This window comes from Bos javanicus, chromosome 23 (assembly GCF_032452875.1).
Source record: "Bos javanicus breed banteng chromosome 23, ARS-OSU_banteng_1.0, whole genome shotgun sequence".
Classification (NCBI taxonomy): Eukaryota; Metazoa; Chordata; class Mammalia; order Artiodactyla; family Bovidae; genus Bos; species Bos javanicus.
In genome coordinates this window covers 15,108,687-15,129,068 of record NC_083890.1, presented here as the reverse complement: position 1 = coordinate 15,129,068, position 20,382 = coordinate 15,108,687, and the positions used below count along the sequence as shown (strand labels likewise).

The 20,382-nt window shown below is 40.7% G+C and overlaps 1 protein-coding gene across 8 annotated transcripts in view; it reads right to left on the bottom strand.

Moving 5' to 3' along the window:
* Positions 1-6,730: 6,730 nt before the first annotated feature.
* Positions 6,731-20,382, bottom strand: part of LOC133236227 (adenylate cyclase type 10-like) — a 39,837-nt gene continuing 26,185 nt past the window's right edge. For 5 of the 8 annotated variants that reach the window (XM_061398099.1, XM_061398101.1, XM_061398102.1 and 2 more), the window contains 12 exons: positions 17,573-17,636; positions 15,831-16,050; positions 15,369-15,494; positions 13,132-13,304; positions 12,395-12,551; positions 9,980-10,184; positions 9,796-9,892; positions 9,209-9,327; positions 8,827-8,944; positions 8,188-8,386; positions 7,485-7,689; positions 6,731-6,974 (listed from right to left, as the gene is read on the bottom strand). In XM_061398099.1, coding sequence (XP_061254083.1) covers positions 6,910-6,974; positions 7,485-7,689; positions 8,188-8,386; positions 8,827-8,944; positions 9,209-9,327; positions 9,796-9,892; positions 9,980-10,184; positions 12,395-12,551; positions 13,132-13,304; positions 15,369-15,494; positions 15,831-16,050; positions 17,573-17,636 — 1,748 coding nt within the window. In that variant the 3' untranslated portion in view covers positions 6,731-6,909. Of the gene's footprint in view, positions 6,975-7,484; positions 7,690-8,187; positions 8,387-8,821; positions 8,945-9,208; positions 9,328-9,674; positions 9,893-9,979; positions 10,185-12,394; positions 12,552-13,131; positions 13,305-15,368; positions 15,495-15,830; positions 16,051-17,572; positions 17,637-20,382 lie in introns of those variants that run through there. The other 3 variants (XM_061398100.1, XM_061398103.1, XR_009732798.1) reach the window with 3 other exon arrangements.

Here is a 20,382-nt window from a genome sequence, read left to right as displayed (position 1 = left end):
AGAAACAAGAAAACTGGCAAAAATACTGTCAACTTTTTTGGAACTCTGGAAATTAACCAATGACTTGCATCAATCCAAGGAGTGTTTACTCAAGAAAAATGGCTTCCCCTTACCCCTATTTAAGAGATAACTTCATAAAGCAATAATTATATACTTGTGCTGATGGGCATACCATTTATTAAGATGTAACTTTTATGACAGTAACAATATGAAGAGGGAGAAAGAAGGAATGGGGCTATATAGAATCAAATTTTTGTATTAATATATTATTGAAATTAAGTTATATTAATCTGAACTAGATTATTTTAAATTAAAATGCTAACTATAATCTCTACAGTAAGAAAATAGTGCAAAATTATACAGTAAAAGAAATGACAAGGGAATTAAATTATCTAATATGACAAAAGACAGTGGTGAAATAAAGGAGAAAAAAGACATAAAACAAGTAGAAAACAAACTGGAAGACATAAATCTTACCTTATCAGTAACTATACTGAATGTAAATAGATCAAACATCCTAATTAAAAGGCAGATATTGGCAAAATTGATTTAAAAAATATATGACTCCACTATATGCTGCTTCTAGAAGACAAACGTTAGATTGAAAAACACAAGTCTGCTGAAAGTAAAAGAATGGAAAAGCATATCATGCAAACTAGTTACAGAGCACTAGAGTAGCTATACTAATATCAGACAAAATAGGCTTTAGGGCAAAAATTGTTACTAGTGACAAAGGACATTTTATAATGATAAAAGAATAAATCCACTAAGAAGATATAACAATTATAAATATATGTGTACCTAACAACAGAGTTTCAAAATACCTGAGGCAAAAACTGACAGAACTGAAGGGATAAATAAATTGTAATGGTTGTAGACTTCAATATTCTACTTTCAAAAACAATATAGCAAGGAGGTGGAAGAGCAACAACAAAAGAGTAGACATGAGTAACACTATAAACCAATAGGACCTCTCAGATATCTGCAGAACACACCACCCAACAAAGCAGAATACACATTCTCCTCAAATATACATGCAACAGTCTCTAGGATAGACCACATGCTTGACCATAATTAAGTCTAAATAAATTTAGAAGGACTGAAATTATATAAAGTATTTTTTCTGACCATAATGGTTTGAAACTAGAAGTCAATAACAGAAGCAAAATTTGGAAAGTCACAAATATGTGGAAATCAAACAACTCACTCACTCCTAAATAACAAATAGGAAAAAAGAAGAAATCACAACAGAAATTAGAAGTGAATGAATGCTTTGAAATGAATGAATATAATTATGCAACATACCAAAAGTTAGGTGATTCAACAAAGACAGTGCTTAGAGGGAAATTTATAGTTGTAAACACCTATGTTAGAAAAAAAAAGAGAAGATTTCAAATTAATAACCTAATTTTCCACCTGAAGAAACTAGAAATAAAAGAGCAAACTAAACTCAAAGCAAGCAGAAGGAAGAAAATAACAAAACTCAGAGCAGAAATAAATGAAATGGAGAACAGAAAAACAACAGAAAAAAAATCAACAAAACCAAAAGTTGGTTCTTTGACCAGATCACCAAAATTGACAAATCTTGGTTAGACTGGATAAGAAATAAAGGGAAGATGACTCAAATTACTAAATCAGAAATGAAAAGGGAAGAACTACTGACCTTATGAAATAAAAAGGATAAGAAATATTATGAACAATTGCATACCTTAGATAACTTAGATGAAATGGACAAATTCCTAGAAAGATGTAAACTACTGAAAATGACTTAAAGAGAAATAGAAAATCTATACTATGTAAAGAGGTTTAATTAGTAATCAAAAAACTTCCCACAAAGAGATGCTTAGGACCAGATGGCTTTTCTGGTGAGTTCGATCAAATACTGAATGAATTTTAAAACCAATCCTTCACAAACTCTTCAAAAAAAAAAAAAAAAAAAACGAAGAGAGGAAGGAATACTTACCAACTCATTTCTATGAGAGCAGTTTTACTTAGATACAAAAACCAGACAAAGAGATTACAAGAAAACTATAGGCCAACATTATTTATGAATGTAGATGCAAAAAATCTTCAGTGAAACAGTGGCAGATAGGACCTGGGAACAAATAGAAAGGATTACAGACCATGACAAAGCAAGACTTATTCTAGAAGTGAATGCCAGGTTGGTTCTACATTTGAAAATCAGTATGATACATCATATTAATAGAAACTCCTTCTGCCAAACCACATGATCATTTCAATGGGTGACAGAAAAAGTGTTTGATAAAACCCAACACTCTATCATGATAAAAACACTCAACAAACTAGGAATAGCACAGGACTTCATCAACCTGATAAAGAACATCTATAAATAATTCACAGCTAACATCATACTTAAAGGTGAAAAACTAAAAAGTTTTCCCCAATAGTTGAGAACAAGACAAAGATGTCCTCTCTTGTCACTTTTATTCAACATTATACTATAGGTTCTAGCAAGTGCAATTAAACAAGAAAAATAAAAGCCATCTAGATTGGAAAGGAAGAAGCAAAATTATCTCCATTTGCAGATGACATGATCTTGTATATAAAAAAGGCTAAGAAATCCACTCATCCCCCAAAAATTTAGAGTTAACAAATTAGTTCAGTAAATTTGTATCCTGAAAAAAAGTTTCAGGATACAAAACCAATACGTGAAAATCAGTTTTATCTCTATATTCTAGCAATGAACAACTCAAAATGAAATTAAGAAAACAACTCTATATACAATAGTATCAAGAATAATAAAATTATTTAGGCATAAATTTCACAAAATAGGAGTAAGGCTGGTGCATTAAAAACTACAAAACATTACTGAAAGAAATTAAGGAAGAAATTAAGGAATATATGGAAAAGATATGTCACTTTCATGGATTAGAAAACTTGGTGCCCACTCTCACCACTTCTATTCAACATAGTTTTGGAAGTCCCAGTCACAGCAATCAGAAGAAAAAGAAATAAAAGGAATCCAGATTGGAAATGAAGAAGTAAAATTCTCACTATCTACAGATGACATGATCCTCTACACAGAAAACCCTAAAGACACCACCAGAAAATTACTAGAGCTAATTAATGAACATAGTAAAGCTTCAGGATATAAAATTAATACACAGAAATCCCTTGCATTCCTATACACTAACAATGAAAAAACAGAAGGAGAAATTAAGGAAACAATCCCATTCACTGTTGCAATGAAAAGAATAAAATGCTTAGGAATAAATTTACCTAAAGAAACAAAAGTCCCATATATAGAGAAAACTATAAAACACTGATGAAAGAAATCAAAGATGACACAAATAGATGGAGAAACACATCATGTTTGTGGATTGGAAGAATCTAAATATAGTGAAAATGAGTACACTACCCAAAGCAATCTATAGATTCAACGCAATCCCTAGCAACCTACCAATGGTATTTTTCACAGAACTATAACAAATCATTTCACAATGTGTATGGAAACACACACAAAAAACTCAAATAGCCAAAGCAATCTTGAGAAAGAATGGAACTGGAGGAAACAACCTTCCTGACTTCATATTCTACTACAAAGCTGCAGTCATCCAGACAGTATGGTACTGGCACAAAGACAGAAATATAGATCAATGGAACAAAAAAAGCCCCGGGATAAATCCATGCACCTATGGACACCTTATCTTTGACAAAGGAGGCAAAAATATACAATGGAGAAAACACAATCTCTTTGACAAGTGGTGCTGGGAAAACTGGTCAACCACATGTAAAAGAATGAAAGTAGAACACGTTTTAACACCATACACAAAAATAAACTCAAAATGGATTAAAGATCTAAATGTAAGACCAGAAACTATAAAACTCTTAAATGAAAACATACGCAGAACGCTCTATGACATAAATCACAGCAAGATCCTCTATGATCCACCTTCCAGAGTAACAGAAATAAAAACAAAAATAAACAAATGGGACATAATTAAACTTAAAAAGCTTTTGCACAGTGAAGGAAACAATAAGCAAGGCGAAATGGCAGCCTTCAGAATGGGAGAAAATAATAGCAAACGAAGCAACTGACAAAGAATTAATCTCCAAAATATACAAGTAGCTTATGCAGCACAATACCAGAAAAATGAACCCAATCAAAAAGTCAGCCCAAGAACTAAACAGACATTTTTCCAAAGAAGACATACAGATGGCTAATAAACACATGAAAAGATGCTCAACATCACTCATTATCAGGGAAATGCAAATCAAAACCACAATGAGGTACCATCTCACACTGGTCAGAATGACCACCATCAAAAAATCTATAAACAATAAATGCTGGAGAGGGTGTGGAGAAAAGGGGACCTTCTTACACTGTTGGTGGGAATGGAGAACAGTGTGGAGATTCCTTAAAAAACTGGAAATAGAACTGCCATACGACCCAGCAATTTCACTGCTGAGCATACACACCAAGGAAAGCAGAATTGAAAGACACACATGTACCACAATGTTCATTGCAGCACTGTTTACAATAGCTAGGACATGGAAGCAAACTAGATGTCCATTGGCAGACAAATGGAAAAGGAAGCTGTGGTACGTATACACAATGGAATATTACTCAGCTATAAAGAAGAACACATTTGAGTCAGTTCTAATGAGGTGGATGAAACTGGAGCCTATTATACAGAGTGAAGTAAGCCAGAGAAAGAAACACCAATACAGTATATTATGCTTATATATGGAATTTATGGTGACAATGATCCTATAAGCAAGACAGCAAAAGAGACACAGATGTAAAGAACAGACTTTCGGACTCTGTGGGAGAAGGTAAGGGTGGGATGATTTGAGAGAATAGCATTGAAACATGTATATTACCATATGTGAAATAGATGACCACTGCAAGTTTGATGCATGAAGCAGGGCACTCAAAACCAGTGCTCTGGGACAACCCGGAGGGATGGGGTGAGAGGGAGAGGGGATTCAGGATGGTGGGGACACATGTGCAGCCATGGCTGATTCACGTTGATGTATGGCAAAAACCACCACAATATTGTAAAGTAATTATCTTACAATCAAATAAGTAAAATTTTTAAAAAGAAAACTTAATAATGCTGATAGCAGTTCTCTGCAAATTGATTTACAGAGTCAACATATTCTATCAAAATTACAGCTGTCCTTTTTGTAGAAACTGGCAAGCTGATAGTGATATGGAAATACAAGGGACCCAGAACAGTCAAAACAATCTTGAAAAAGAATAATAAAGTTGGAAGACTCACATTTCCTGATTTTAAAACTTACTACAAAGCTGCAATAATCAGGACTGTGTGGCTTGCCATAAGGATAGCTATATAGGCCAGTGCAACAGAATTGAGAGTTCAGAAATAAACCCATATGTCTAATAAAACCATACATCAACAAGAGTACTTGGGGACTCCCCTGGTGATCCAGTGGTTAAGACTCTAAGCTTCCACAGCAGGGAACCTGGGTTTGAACCCTGGTCAGGGAACTAAAGATCCCTGCCATGCCATGCAGTGCAGCCAAAACAAAACCAATAAATAAATCTTATTAAAACATAAAAATGACAGTATTTACTTAAATGGGGGAGGAATAGTCTTTTTAACAAATGGTGCTTTTTAACAAATGCAGCAGCTGAGATAGTGTATATCCACATGCAAAAGAATGAGGGAAACTTAACTTTCACTATATGCAAAAATGAACTCAAAATAATCAAAGACCTAAATAAAAGCTAGAACTATAAAACTCTTAGAAGAAAACAGAGAAAAAAATCTTTGTGACTTAAGATGAGCAATGGTTTCTAAGATATGACACCAAAGCTGCTGCTGCTGCTGCTGCTAAGTCGCTTCAGTCGTGTCCGACTCTGTGCGACCCCAGAGACGGCAGCCCACAAGCAGCCAAAAAACAAAAATAGATAAATTGGACTTCATCAAAACAAAACACTCTTGTGCTATAAAACAATACCACCATGAATGTGAAAAGACAACTTACAGAATAAGAGAAAATATTTATAAATCAAATCTGATAAGGGTTTAGCATCCAGAATATATAAGAAATTCTTCAAGCTCAATGATAAAAAGGCAAATATTCCAATAACAAATGGGCAGAGGATCTGAATAGACATTTCTCCAAGAAGACATACAAATGGCCAATAAGCTTATAAAAAATGAACATCATTAGTCATTAAGGAAATGCAACTCAACACCACAATGAGATATCACTTCACAATCACAAGAATGGCTATATAAAAAAACAAGCAAATAACAATTGTTTGTGAAGATGTGAAAAACTGGAACCCTTACACATTGTTGCTGGAAATATAAGTGGTATAGCAACTTAGGAGAAAATATGACAGTTCCTTGAAGAGCTAAACAGAGAGCATCTGCATGACCTAACAATTCCTTTCCTGGGTATATACCGAAAAGAACTGAAACATATGTTTAAACCAAAACCTGCACACAAATGTTTATAGTGGCTTTATTCATAATAACCAAAAAGCAGAACCAAGCCAATATCCATTAGTGCATGAACAGATAAGCAAAATGTGGCATGTCCATATAATGGAATGTTATCCAGCCACAAAAGGAAATGCTGCAGCACGGAAGAATTACCTGTTAACAGACTCACCTTATATAAGATGGAATCAGCTTAATCCCAAAGCTTCTCTAGCCTCTGGCCTAGCTCTGGTTCTAGTAATAATTTCTGCCCCAGTTGCATTAATGAAGAGAGTTAAGAAAGATCTAAATTTCATGCTTTAGAAACACATGCTTTTATTTTTATGAAGATATACAGATAGTGGCGAATGTAAAAGGCTAGCATATTTAATATGTACATATATAGCATCTTAAAAAGGAGACTTGGTGGCATATCTTTGTGTTACATGTTATAAAAGAATCATGGTCCCTTCAGAGGATTTTTGTTTGATTAACAGATACATTCTTGAATTTCTTCTTTATCCTTCTTGTTGACATCAGCCTCTCTGACAAATCCTGAAAATAGGAACATAAAGAGTAATACAAACACAAAGAATTTCCTTGGCTATTACAAATTTAACTCATGGCCTGGAAAAAGGAGATTTGCTGGGTCCTAAAGTAAGAAACTATATTCTCTCCTTTTTCTTGCTCATTTCTTATCATTCACCTTCACAGACATTACACTGTGATTTCTAAGGCCTTCTTTCTCCCTTAGTGATCATCCAGCTACTCCATGGAAACAACTTATTTGTTTGCGCTTGGACCAAAGGGGAATTTCCTATGCCTAAGAGTTACACATGCTGAAGCAAAGGGCTGACAGAGGCTCTTACACGCCTTATATAAAGGGGTCTCTGTTGAGGCGGAGGCTGGCACAGTGAGAGAATGACAACTACCTCTAAAGCAAGGACTAATCCTCATATCTGCACGTCCCTTCTTATTTGGACATGGCTTTTAACTGCTTATGAGTAAGAATCTGAGACTGTTCTTTATGTCTCTCAGACAAGAGTTCCAGAAAGGAATGCTTACTCTGTATTTCCAAATTTTGTTCAAAGGAGTTATTTTCCTCCAGGAATTCTCCCTCTATCCAAATCCTGGTCAGGCAGGTGTCAAAAGGTCTGATGATGTTGGTCAAGGACATCTTTCCATTTCTCATTACAAAGGCTTTAAGCTCAGAGACCCACTGGTGATAGACAGGGCAGGTCACACATCGAGAGAAAAACTCCTTAAAGTACTGAAAGGAAAGGAAGGTCCATTAGCTCAGGGATTAGTACTTTCTTTCCTCCACTCCACTCCATCAGAACTTACTGCAGTTCCCACCCAGCACACTCACTCAGGGCTGGGGGAACAGGAAGGAGTTACTGATGGTCAAGGAGGGCCAGAAAGTCTATTCTCAGATACAGAGGACCTGGAATGTTTTAGATTCAGAAGGAAAGGATGTAGGGAAATGTGTCAAACTATAGACAAAGCCAGAGTGATCTACTGAGAAGGGCTAAGTGTCAACATTTTAATGGCATTGGGTAGTAGCTTTTGCAAATCCAGTAAGAAATCCAGTCCTGATCTACATGCAAGAATATCTGGGAGGATACATGAGATAGGTGGACAGAGTCCAAACCTGGGTTCAAGGAGGAAAAAGAGACCAAGGCAGCAAGGAGAAGAGTAAGGGAGAGAGGCAGGTGGCAGAAAGAGTACCATGCCTTAGGTGTTAGTTGAGGATAACGGAGACAGGTACCGTGAGGGTTTGGCAGCGAGTCTCCGCGAGAGTTTGCAGGAAGACATCTTCTGGCATTTTCTGTAAAATTAGCACCTGGCACTCTAGGAATCGGACAAAGCCATGGGAACCAAACAGTGAGGCATTGGTTTTTTTCACCAACTGGCGAGCCTTGGAGAAGTGGTACTGAAACTGATTCCACTGTAAGTCCTGGGCAAACCTGAAGGGAAAGAACCACAGTTCTCAGCTATCTCCCCTAACTGCCCACTATGGGTCCTCCACAGAACTGTCACTACTCTAAGGCTCTAAGACCTCCTTCAGTCAGATTTGTGATTCTGGTAAGGGGCCAAGGCTACACAGCTCATGTGTAAGGAGGTTCAAAAGAAAATCAATGATATACAGCTTTGCCATGGATTATCTCACACTTAAATGTAACTCTAAACTGAACCCTTAATCTATGAACCCAAACCTCTTAAGGGACAAGAACAACCCTTCCAATAATGTGGGGGGAAATGGGAGGTGAATGGTCTTTAGAAATGGGTTGGAGATGTGGAACCATCCTGCCTTGTAAGGCAAAGGCAATAGCTTAAATGAGTTCATGGTGTCTTCAAACTTACCCTTTCCCACAGCCCTGAGTAAGACTCTGATACGCTACATTACCACATGGCCAGAGAGGAGTGGACCCCCAGCATGACACTGCTCTGAGAATTTAGAATGCAGCTGTGCTCATAGCGTTGAATGAAATGCAGACATTCCCCAAAGGGCCGACACAGCCACCCTGTGGACAGAGAGAGTAACCAGGCTAGTAGTATAAGTTGTCAACTATAAAGTGGTATATAAGGTGCGTGGTCCAGGGGAGGAGACACCACCTCAAAAGCAGGCACCCTGAATCACAATGTGGTTCCTAGACTTTAAGGAACAAGGGCCAGGAGCAGAGGCCATGCCCAAAGGACAGGCCCATGAGTGCCTGTGTGCCAAACCCAGGGCCCCACCTGAAGTCTGAATCCCTCAGGAATACAGCAGAGCCCTGCACAAGATTTACCTTTTCCGTAGAGCAGCAGATCTAAGCAAGCAGAATAGAAGCAGGCCCGGCCAAGGACATCATGACTCTGGGAAATGAGCACCCATTGACTCTCCAGCACGTGGACACACAGATCAAACCTGCCGAGAGACAGAGCCACTGGGACCAGCTGGAGAATGGGAAGGGCTGTACAGGAGAGGAAGGGATCTTACACTTTCAAGGTGGCCTAACAGCCCCTAGATCTCCATCCCGTAATTCTATTTATATAGAGAGCATCTGTGCCTGGGATCAGACCTATCTCTAAGCAAAGGAAGTGGGAAAATGACTCTGAAACAACTCCCACGGTCTTGAGCTATTGCAATTACCGACCTCCCTGCAGTAAAACGCGTGCGGGGGATGGAGGGAAGGGGGTGGAATATCTAGTGCCCAGACTCTGAATTTCTACTCCTGACCCCTCAAACTTAAGACAATGTTTCTGGAGGACTACCAGAGACAGTCCTGGCTGTGGAGACAAGACAGCTTCTCCCTCTGCACTCTAAACTGCTCTGGTAGGTCATAATCTCCCCTCTGAGGCAACAACTACAAAGGACAGAAAAGGATCTTAATACTTCTTCTTCAGAAATGCAGATCTGAAGAGAACTGAGAGAACCAGGTTCTCCAGAGCTGGTTTCTTGAGGTGTCTGCATATCTCATGAGCTTGAAAACCTAAGGAGGTTAAAGAGCATCGTGAGGTCTAGAGGTGCGCCTGGCCTCTCTAAAAGCCCCAGGCCCACCAGCCCCAGGCCCCATTACCCAGCTTGATGGAGAAGTCGAGATGCCCAAGGCAGAGTTTGGTGTAGGCCAAGGCCTGCATGAGCTGGGCTGTGGCCAACAGTCCCTCCCTGGAGAACCAGCACAGGCTGCTTTTCCGAATGGCCAGCTGCTCATGGTACAGCCACTTCTCCTTGTCACCCACGTTCTGGGAGAACTGGGAGAGGGCCACATAGGTAGAGACAACCTGTGGGACAACAAACATGGGGTGAATATCCAGACTGCACAGTCAGGCTGCAGCTCCAGCTCGTCCCTTTTCTGGTTAAGAGCCCCCGCGTGCCTGCTATTCACTCTGTGTAGCACTCCTGGGAGCCACTGCTCACCTCAACTCCAGCTGTGAAAACACGCTCCTTCCCACCCCTACGTTTTTGATTTGACCATTGTCACTGCTTGTTCTTTAAACAGCTTCCTCCATCTGCCCCTTTTCTTTTCCCCAATCCTAGACTTTCCCCTTCAAAATGCTGCTCAGACTGCACCTCTTCTGTTTTCTCTAAACGAAGCCTCTAATTGCTCCTTAGAACTCTACAGAACTGCCGCCTAGATCTCTGTCATCAGTTGTATATTTAACATCATTTGATGACACTCTTCTAAGTAGACTCTGTCACTCCTCCTCTAAGAATTTTCCAACAGCTTCTCATCTTCTTTGGAGTAAAAGCCAAAACTCCCACAGTGGCCACAAGGCCTGCACCATCTGCCACCCCCTCCCTGGCCTCTCTGACTCACCTCCTGGCTCTTTCTCTTCTCACTCCCCTCCAGTCACACTGGCCCCTGCACTACTCCTCAACACAGAGGGCAGGCCTTGTGCATTCACTCTGCCTTCCTCCTGCCCACTCTTCTCCCAGGTGGCCTCTTCTCCCACGTGGCCTACTTTCTCATCTCCTTCAGATAGTTGCCCAAATGCTACCTGCTCGGTGAGGCTTTCCCTACAACCTTATTAAAACTGCACCCCTAGTTCCCAGAACTCTATGTCCTCTGGCCTCTGCTTAATTTATTTCATTGCATTTATTATCACCTAACATACTTAAAGCTCAACATTCAGAAAACGAAGATCATGGCATCCGGTCCCATCACTTCATGGGAAATAGATGGGGAAACAGTGTCAGACTTTATCTTTTTGAGCTCCAAAATCACTGCAGATGGTGACTGCAGCCATGAAATTAAAAGATGCTTAGTCCTTGGAAGGAAAGTTATGACCAACCTAGATAGCATATTCAAAAGCAGAGACATTACTTTGCCAACAAAGGTCCGTCTAGTCAAGGCTATGGTTTTTCCAGTGGTCATGTATGGATGTGAGACTTGGACCGTGAAGAGAGCTGAACACCGAAGAATTGATGCTTTTGAACTATGGTGTTGGAGAAGACTCTTGAGAGTCCCTTGGACTGCAAGGAGATCCAACCAGTCCATTCTAAAGGAGATCAGTCCTGGGTGTTCTTTGGAAGGAATGATGCTAAAGCTGAAACTCTAGTACTTTGGCCACCTCATGCGAAGAGTTGACTCATTGGAAAAGACTCTGATTCTAGGAGGGATTGGGGGCAGGAGGAAAAGGGGATGACAGAGGATGAGATGGCTGGATGGCATCACTGACTCGATGGATGTGAGTTTGAGTGAACTCTGGGAGTTGGTGATAGACAGGGAGGCCTGCCGTGCTGTGATTCATGGGGTCGCAAAGAGTCGGACATGACTGAGCGACTGAACTGAACTGAACTGAACTGAACATATCAAATATTTCACTTATGTTTCCCTGGAACTAAGATCCAGTGTCTGGTACAGAGTAAGTAAAAGTCGTTCAGTTGTGTTTGACTCTTTGTGACCCCACGGACTATACAGTCCATGAATTCTCTAGTCCAGAATACTGAAGCGGGTAGCCTTTCCCTTCTCCAGGGGATCTTCCCAACCCAGGGATTGAACCCACATTGCAGGCGGGTTCTTTACCAACTGAGCTATCAGGGAAATCTGGTATAGAATAGGTGTTCATCAAATATTTGTTGAGCAAATGGGTATATATATATATAGACACTAAAATTAGGAAGACATATTTCCCTTTCTTCTTTTTCCCTAAGTCAGCAAATCTTATCCTTATTTGTGGACGACTGGCTTGAGAATCTGATGGAAGCTATGACCCCTTCCCTACTTCTGATCACTCCTTAAATACTCTTTTGTACACACAAATACACACTAAGGTCAACATTCAGTTCAGAGGGTACACAGATAGTATCATACATGAAAGCCTCCCTATAAACTGCAAAATGAGAACCCTGCTCAAACACACAATCAGCAACGTCCTGTTAAGTCTGGGTTACCGTGGAACCATGCTTCACCAGGGACTTGACAGGGTCTCTCCCCTGAGCATCTTAGGTTTCTGAGTGAGGTCCAGAGATAAAGCAAGGGCTTGCCTACCTGGGCTTCACCAGGAAGCTCCTTGACTGAATTCTTCTGCATAAGAGTGGCCAGGCAGGCAAACCTGCGGCTGCTGGCTGTGGCCTCCAGGCTGTAGAGCTGCCGGAGCAGGGAGAGACAGTGCATCTGCTGCTGCAGGACTGCCAGCTTCTTCTTCCTGGTGGGAAGCAAAGGGTGGTTAGCACGCCCTTATCCTTTACCACTGTCCACCAGCCTTCCCCAAAAGAAATCGGAGTCTACTCACCCACAGACTTCCAGACTCAGAAAGACTCCTGGGAGCCCACTACTTCTAACCTCATATGCTTTTCAAATTCATCCCTCTTGACCAAAAAGAAGTTTTCAGAGAGGTTTTTTAAAAAAGGTTCATTCTTTGAATTGTTCTTTTGGTTGAACAGATTTCCTATAAATGATTACATCTCGATAACTAGGCAGTGTTTAATATTATGTGTATACCTATCAGAGAAATAACATTAAATTCCATATATGTGTATGTGGACACACAGTGCACATATATGTATCTTTATTTGAAAAAGACAGGATAATACCATACTTCAAAGACAAAAGATGTACTCATTCTGCTACACTGAAATGGCCCAGAGTAAGGTAAATGAATGAGAACTGTTCATATGCTTGAAAAGAGGAGCCTTAGAGTCAAATAGGCAAAACTCCAGCCTAGGTCCAACTTTAGCTCTCTGTGACCCTAAATGGAACCAGGACAAGTTGGCAAAGCTTCTCACTTCTCACTAGGGTTGTTTCGAGGTTGACTCAGGGAACAGGAATACCAGCATTTTTCTAGAAATGTTTGGAAAATGACACCAAGCCAGGTCCAGGGAAAACTCCTTTTCAGCAGACGAAGGGCTTGCCTAGCCAGTTTTTTGGCCAGGGTGATCTGTCCCATGTTGAAACAGACCTGGAGACAGTAAAGTGAGAAACAGTAATGTAAACATGAGAAGAGTACTAAGGACAAGGTTCTGGATGCAACACACCGGCTCTTATTTTGGAATGCAAACCTGGGGCCCGAGGTGCCAGAGGGAGCAGAGTTAGAGCAGAGCCTGGCCATGCTAACAAGCACCCGTAGGGCCATGAGCAAGCAAAGGAGTGAGAAAATGTAATTATGGAGAAAGCACTCTCCTTTCTCATCTCCCACACGTTTGTCAGTAGTAGAGAAAGACTGTGATTTACAAAGCAATGCTGGGAGACTCACATGGGACTGTCTTTAGCTTCAGATGCCACGGAAAGCATCTGCGATATCACCAAATCTCATCATTCTCTTCATAAACAAGTTGTACCACCACAGTGTACGAGGATAGGAGCTGAGGAACTACCCTGAGGTTATCATATACCTTCATGCTCTGTGGCTAAATCTATGGCTAAGAAAGGGATCAAGTCTATGGTAATCTCTGAACAATCTTAAGAAGACTGCACAATGGAAAGAAATAATTATTTAAAACTTTGCTTCCCTGGTGGCTCAGATGGTAAAGAATCTGCCTGTGGTGCAAGAGACCTGGGTTTGATCCCTGGGTCAGGAAGATGCCCTGGAGGAGGGCACGGCAACCCACTCCAGTATTCTTGCCTGGAGAATCCCATGGACAGAGCAGCCGGGCAGGCTACAGTCCATGGGGTCTGAAAGAGTCGGACATGACTGAGCAACTAACACTTTCAAAGACCTTTTGGTTGAAACACAAATAATACAACACTGTGGACTACTGTAATATCCCCTTTGGTGTTCAAAGGCTTTATCCACATTAGGTTTATTCTCCTAACCAAAGTATCTTAAGGTTTACACTGAAATTAATTTTTACTTACTTTTTAAAAATTTTAAACTTTGGCTCTCCAACAAAAATCCCCCATAGTTTTATGGAGTCATTATTTATAAACTGATAATAATTCCAACACATTTTGTTCTGTTGGATTTAATAGCAAGGAGGCTGGAAGAAGTTGCTGAGCTGTCCTGAGTTATTCATACAGAATAAATAGGTTTACTCCTATTTGTCATTTGACAATGGAATGTCTCATGCTGTGCTTTCCCCGGAGTTTTTATTTGTCATACAAATCTTATGCCTTCAGGAAAATTTGTCATAAATGATACAGAATGATCTACAAGGTACATTATTTATTTATTTTTTGGCTGCAGTACAGCCAAAGATCTTAGTTTCTTGACCAGGGGCTGAACCCTCCCGCCCACTTGCCGCTGGAGTGGAAGCGTGGAGTCTCAACCACTGGACCACCAGGGAGGTTTTATTTACTGTTAAAGCAAGATGTGGAATGGAGTACAGAGAGCTCCTATTTGTATTTAACAAAGGAAGTGGGTAGATTGTATATATTTATGTATGCTGAGCCCCTCTGGCAAAATACATACAGATATATAACACTGGAGGGGGGACCCAGCAGCTGAGTGGTATAGGGTTGAGCGGGGAGAGTTTGAAAAGCAAGCTCTTTTCCTTCTAGCTTTATTGAGATATCTTTCACACATAACATTGTGTTAGTTTAAGGTGTACAACGTGATGATTTCTTTAATTGAAGGACAGTGACATATAATGTTAGTTTTAGGTGTACAGTATAATGTTTCAATATATGTATACATTGGGAAATGATCACTACAACAAGTTTAACATTTATCACCACATATAATTACAATTTTTTTTCTTGTGATAAGAACTTTTAAGATCTACTCTCTTAGCAACTTTCAAATATACAGTACAGTATTGTTAACTACAGTCACAAGCTGTACATCACATTTCCAGGACTTATAACTGCAAGTTTATATCTTTTGATCACTTTCACCAACTTATGAACTATGCTGGGGGTGACAAGGGATTAGGAAGTGCTCTTTCACTTTCTACATGTATTTCTATGTTTTGAATTTAAATCACATTTATAATTGCTCACAAAAGGCAAAGAGACTTTAAAGGAAATAATAGGGTAATCCTTAAGGAGAAATACCGCAAAGTTCAAGGTTAATCCCTGCCCTCACCTCTGACTGGAGACGACGGAAAGTGGCTTCTTCAAACTGACAGATCTTCACCTTGTGCTTTTTAAAAAACGAGAATGCGGAGGGTTGGCCCAGAAGACTGCTTGCCTTTCTCAAATAAAAGAAGGCCTCCAAACAAGAGAAGGGGAAGAGAAACTGGATTAGGATTCGGATGCTGCTAAGCGTGTGATTAGGACAGTGGCTGGACCAAGGCTAGGAAGAATCTGAATTGTGGCAGGATTTAACTGGAAACGGGGAGCTGGACTGGCAGGAGGTGTCAAGGCAGCTTCGGCAGCACACGCTCTTCACTGCCACGCTTCCGCTTCGCGCTTTCTCCTAGACCCCTTACAGCTCCTTCCTCTCTCCCACTTTCCTCCATTTTTTCATACTTGTGGTAAGAAATCCCAATCAAATCCCCCCAAGTCATAGGGCTCAGCTCAGGGGTAGAGAGCAGAGCTTGCTTACCATGTAATTATCTGACAGATCCAAGGAGGCAGCGGCAGATTCCAGCAGGTAATAAAATGCACACGTGGTTTCTCCAATGACCAGGCAGTGCTGGGTGAGGGGCGAGAGCACTAACTTCAGGACTTCCCTACAGTGGCAGGGCTTCGTGGTCAACATGCCTTTCTTGGGGTTGGTCTGAGCCAGTTTCCTGTTCACTTTATCCAGGAATTCTTCTTCTGTTCTTTGTGGAGAGAAGACGAAGAGCTAACAGTGGCCATACAGCACCAACTTTGGCTGAGGCATTACCAGGTCCGAAAGCCACTTTGGGAGGCTTTCCTTTATGATTCATTAATCCTATGTCAATCCTTCTCCTCCACTGGTCCACAAGGTTTTGAAAGACAGGGACTTTGTTATTAATGGCAAAGCCCTATTAGGGAGTTTTAAAAACCTAAAGCCAAACTAAGTACCTCACAAATGAAATGGGGAAAAGACCACATCTCAAGAGTAAACTAACACTGTGCTCCATGAAAACATAAAAATGATACAAAGCAATAAGTAATAATAAATTTATCTATCAGCCCATTTGAACTCTATCATGGCACATGTGAATATATTTTATGAAATAACACCATCTTATTCCATAAAAACCCTGCCATTCAGGTAGGCAAAATTACCTCCCTTTTACAGATGAAGAAATTGAAGCTCTGGGAGGTTAAATGACTTACATATGACCTCGCAGCTACTGATGTGTGTGCTGTGCTTAGTTGCTCAGTCATGTCCAACTCTTTGTGACCCCATGGATTGTAGCCCCCCAGAATCCTCTGGAATTCTCCAGGCAGGAATACTGGAGTAGGTTGCCATGCCCTCCTCCAAGGGGTCTTCCAACCCAGGGATCAAACCCAGGTCTCTCACATTACAGGTGGCTTCTTTACCATCTGAGCCACCAGGGAAGCCCAAGAATACTGGAGTGGATAGCCTATCCCTTCTCCAGGGGATCTTCCCAACCCAGGAATCGAACTAGGGTCTCCTCCAGTGCCAGCAGATTCTGAGCTTCTAAGTAAAACCAAAACTAGAGTTCACCTTTCTGAACTACTAGTCCAGTGCATTTTTCACAGGCACCACAAGTTCAAAAGAGTTCTGATTTCTCTGAGACAGAATGACTGAAAAAGTGAGAACTGAGGATGGCTTTGGATAGTGAACATTCTGATAAGTAGAAGGAGGCAGACATCACTGAGTATTTTTAAAAGGGAGAATTGTGTGAGCAAAGACACATTAAGGATGGGGGTGATTAATGTAGAATATAGATTTTTGTTTGAAAACTGTAGGAAATCAGGCTGAATAAATGATAGGAAACTTGAGAGTTGCTGGTGAATTCAAGGTAGGAACTTGCAAAATTGGTAAGATACACATTAGAAAGCCAGGAAGTACATGGTTATGAAATATAAAATCATTTTAATATCATCTGGGTTCAAAAGTAATTGAGCAGGCAAATTTATAGCTGAAAAAAATCTGTTATGTGTATAATACATTTGAGAGAAATTAAAGTTTTTCTTAATCACTAAGAAATAATTTCCCTATAAACAATCAAACAAAACCTTTCCGATTCACTGTTAACTTGCATTTTGGGCTGAGAACAGAAGTCACTATTCCTGGGTGGTCAGATGCCTTCCCTGTCTGTAGGTAAGGTGAGTGTCCTAGTTTAATGATCAGCTGTGTCTTACTTTCTGGCCCCCTCCACATCCACTCTCAGCATCTCCACCTACCTGTAGTATTCCCTTGTGAAGGCCTCCTGACTTCTGGATGATTCTGTCTGGAACTGAAAAGTGTCTGTAGGGAGGAAAAGATGACTGTCCTTAATCGTCTGTGTTTGTATTAACTGAGAACATTTAAAAATTCCTGACTACCTTTCATGAAAATTGCTTCCCCCATTATAAAAATGGTAAATTTAGGTTTAATAGTAACCTTACATGCAAGATTAGGGTACTAATTCTTTTTTCCTTAAACGCAATTACTTGTGATTTAAATAGTAATTCCTTTCATTCTCAAACCTCCCAAACCAATTCCTAATTCTGTTTGCTAAAGAAATGAATAAAGAATGTCCCTCTGGTTTGATGACTAATTCTGATAGTAGAAATCTATGAACATATCTGGATCAGATTTATAACTAGATGGGAGAGAACACAGAAGAAGTGACCTAGTGAAGGAAAACATGAGGGCACAAGATGTCACATCCCACCAGGGTCACAATAGCCAGAAGAGGTTTTCAGCTTTACTTGGTTGATTCTGCTGCTGCTGCTGCTGCTGCTAAGTTGCTTCAGTCGTGTCCGACTCTGTGCGACCCTATAGACGGCAGCCCACCAGGCTCCCCCATCCCTGGGATTCTCCAAGCAAGAACACTGGAGTGGGTTGCCATTTCCTTCTCCAATGCATGAAAGTGAAAAGTGCAAGTGAAGTCGTGTCTGACTCTTAGCGACCCCATGGACGCAGCCCACCAGGCTCCTCCGTCCATGGGATTTTCCAGGCAAGAGTATTGAAGTGGGGTGACCTGGTTGATCCTAAATAGCCTCTATCCTCCAGATTTGCCTCTTCCTCTGCAGCTGTCTTCTGCTCAAAAGGCAAAGACTTGAAAATGCTGTGGAGATGTTACCTATTTGGGCTCAGGAGCACAGGTGGTGGGATTGAAAAGGAGTCTAAGGGAACGATTACAGGGAGGGTTTGTGTCAAGTAAAAGGACTGGCTCGCTGATTATTTAATGATGTCATATAAGGTAAAGTAGGTCTAAGGAAACTGGAATTTGGCAGCACTGCTGTGATGCACAGTTCTCAGGCACCACCGGATTGCAGCCTGAGAGAGCAGCATGCTTTGTTCTGCGTGTCTGTGCACAGAGACCCAGGGTCTGGGAAGCCTCTGTAAGAGTTCGGCTGTGCTGGAAAGGTCCTGAGCCTTGCTCACGCCTAGATTGACCAAGCGGCCTCATCTAAAGGTCAATATTGACCTCTCAAAAACAAAAGGCTGAAAGGCAATTACGAATGATAGTGTGATTTTTCCATAATACCAACCAGGACATTCCCTGTTTTTTTTCCTCTTCCCCTCAGCAAGTACAAAAGTGCAAATTACCATAGACCTCATCAGCCAGAGACCAATTTCTCCAAGTCACTGGTCCACCTTCAGAGTCATAAGAATGTTACAGCCAAAGGAGGTATTAAGATCATAGATCAAAATCTTCATTTTAGTCTTTTACCACCACCAATTCGCCATATCCCTTTCCCCCGCCAATATCAACACCAACTTCTCTTTTATTAAAGTAGAGAAAAAGAAGATACTCCTGGGTCTTGACAGCTGTCTTCAAATATGAAAGAAGGCACAAAGCTGAAAAATGAGTGAAAAATTTGCAGGAAGGTAGAGTTCACCTGGGTGAGAGAAGTTTTCTAACAGCTACTGAGAATGAAATGAGCTGTCCTACAAGGCAAGCTAACTGAAAATGTTAAAACAAAGAGGTGAATTGTGGGCCCTCTGCAGTGAAATCTCAGAGTCCTAACCACTGGACCACCAGAGAATTCCAAGGGTGAAGTCTTATCTGGGTTGTGGTAGAGGGCTATAGGTTTGGGGGAACATCTATCCACTAAAACTTCTTTAAGTAGCTAACTCCTACATAACGCTCAGATCTCACTTCTGGAATTATCTCCTTCAAGGAAAAACCTTATTCATTTCTCAGGCTGGGCTAACAGCCATTTCTCTAGGTATCCAAACCCTTAGGTAGTCCATTTTATCACCTTTACCAGGCCATACTGGAATTCTCTATTTATATGCCTGTGACTATGCCAAAGCCTTTGACTGTGTGGATCACAATAAACTGTGGAAAATTCTGAAAGAGATGGGAATACCAGACCACCTGACCTGCCTCTTGAGAAACCTATATGCAGGTTAGGAAGCAACAGTTAGAACTCGAAATGGAACAACAGACTGGTTCCAAATAGGAAAAGGAGTACATCAAGGCTGTATATTGTCACCCTGCTTATTTAACTTCTATGCAGAGTACATCATGAGAAACGCTGGGCTGGATGAAGCACAAGCTGGAATCAAGACTGCTGGGAGAAATATCAATAACCTCAGATATGCAGATGACACCACCCTTATGGCAGAAAGTGAAGAGGAACTAAAACGCCTCTTGATGAAAGTTAAAGTGGAGAGTGAAAAAGTTGGCTTACAGCTCAACATTCAGAAAACAAAGATCATGGCATCCGGTCCCATCACTTCATGGGAAATAGATGGGGAAACAGTGGAAACAGTGTCCGACTTTATTTTTTGGGGCTCCAAAATCACTGCAGATGGTGACTGCAGCCATGAAATTAAAAGATGCTTACTCTTTGGAAGAAAAGTTATGACCATCCTAGATAGCATATTGAAAAGCAGAGACATTACTTTTGCCAACAAATGTCCGTCTAGTCAAGGTTATGGTTTTTTCCTGTGGTGATGTATGGATGTGAGAGTTGGACTGTGAAGAAAGCTGAGTGCTGAAGAATTGATGCTTTTGAACTGAGGTGTTGGAGAAGACTCTTGAGAGTCCCTTGGA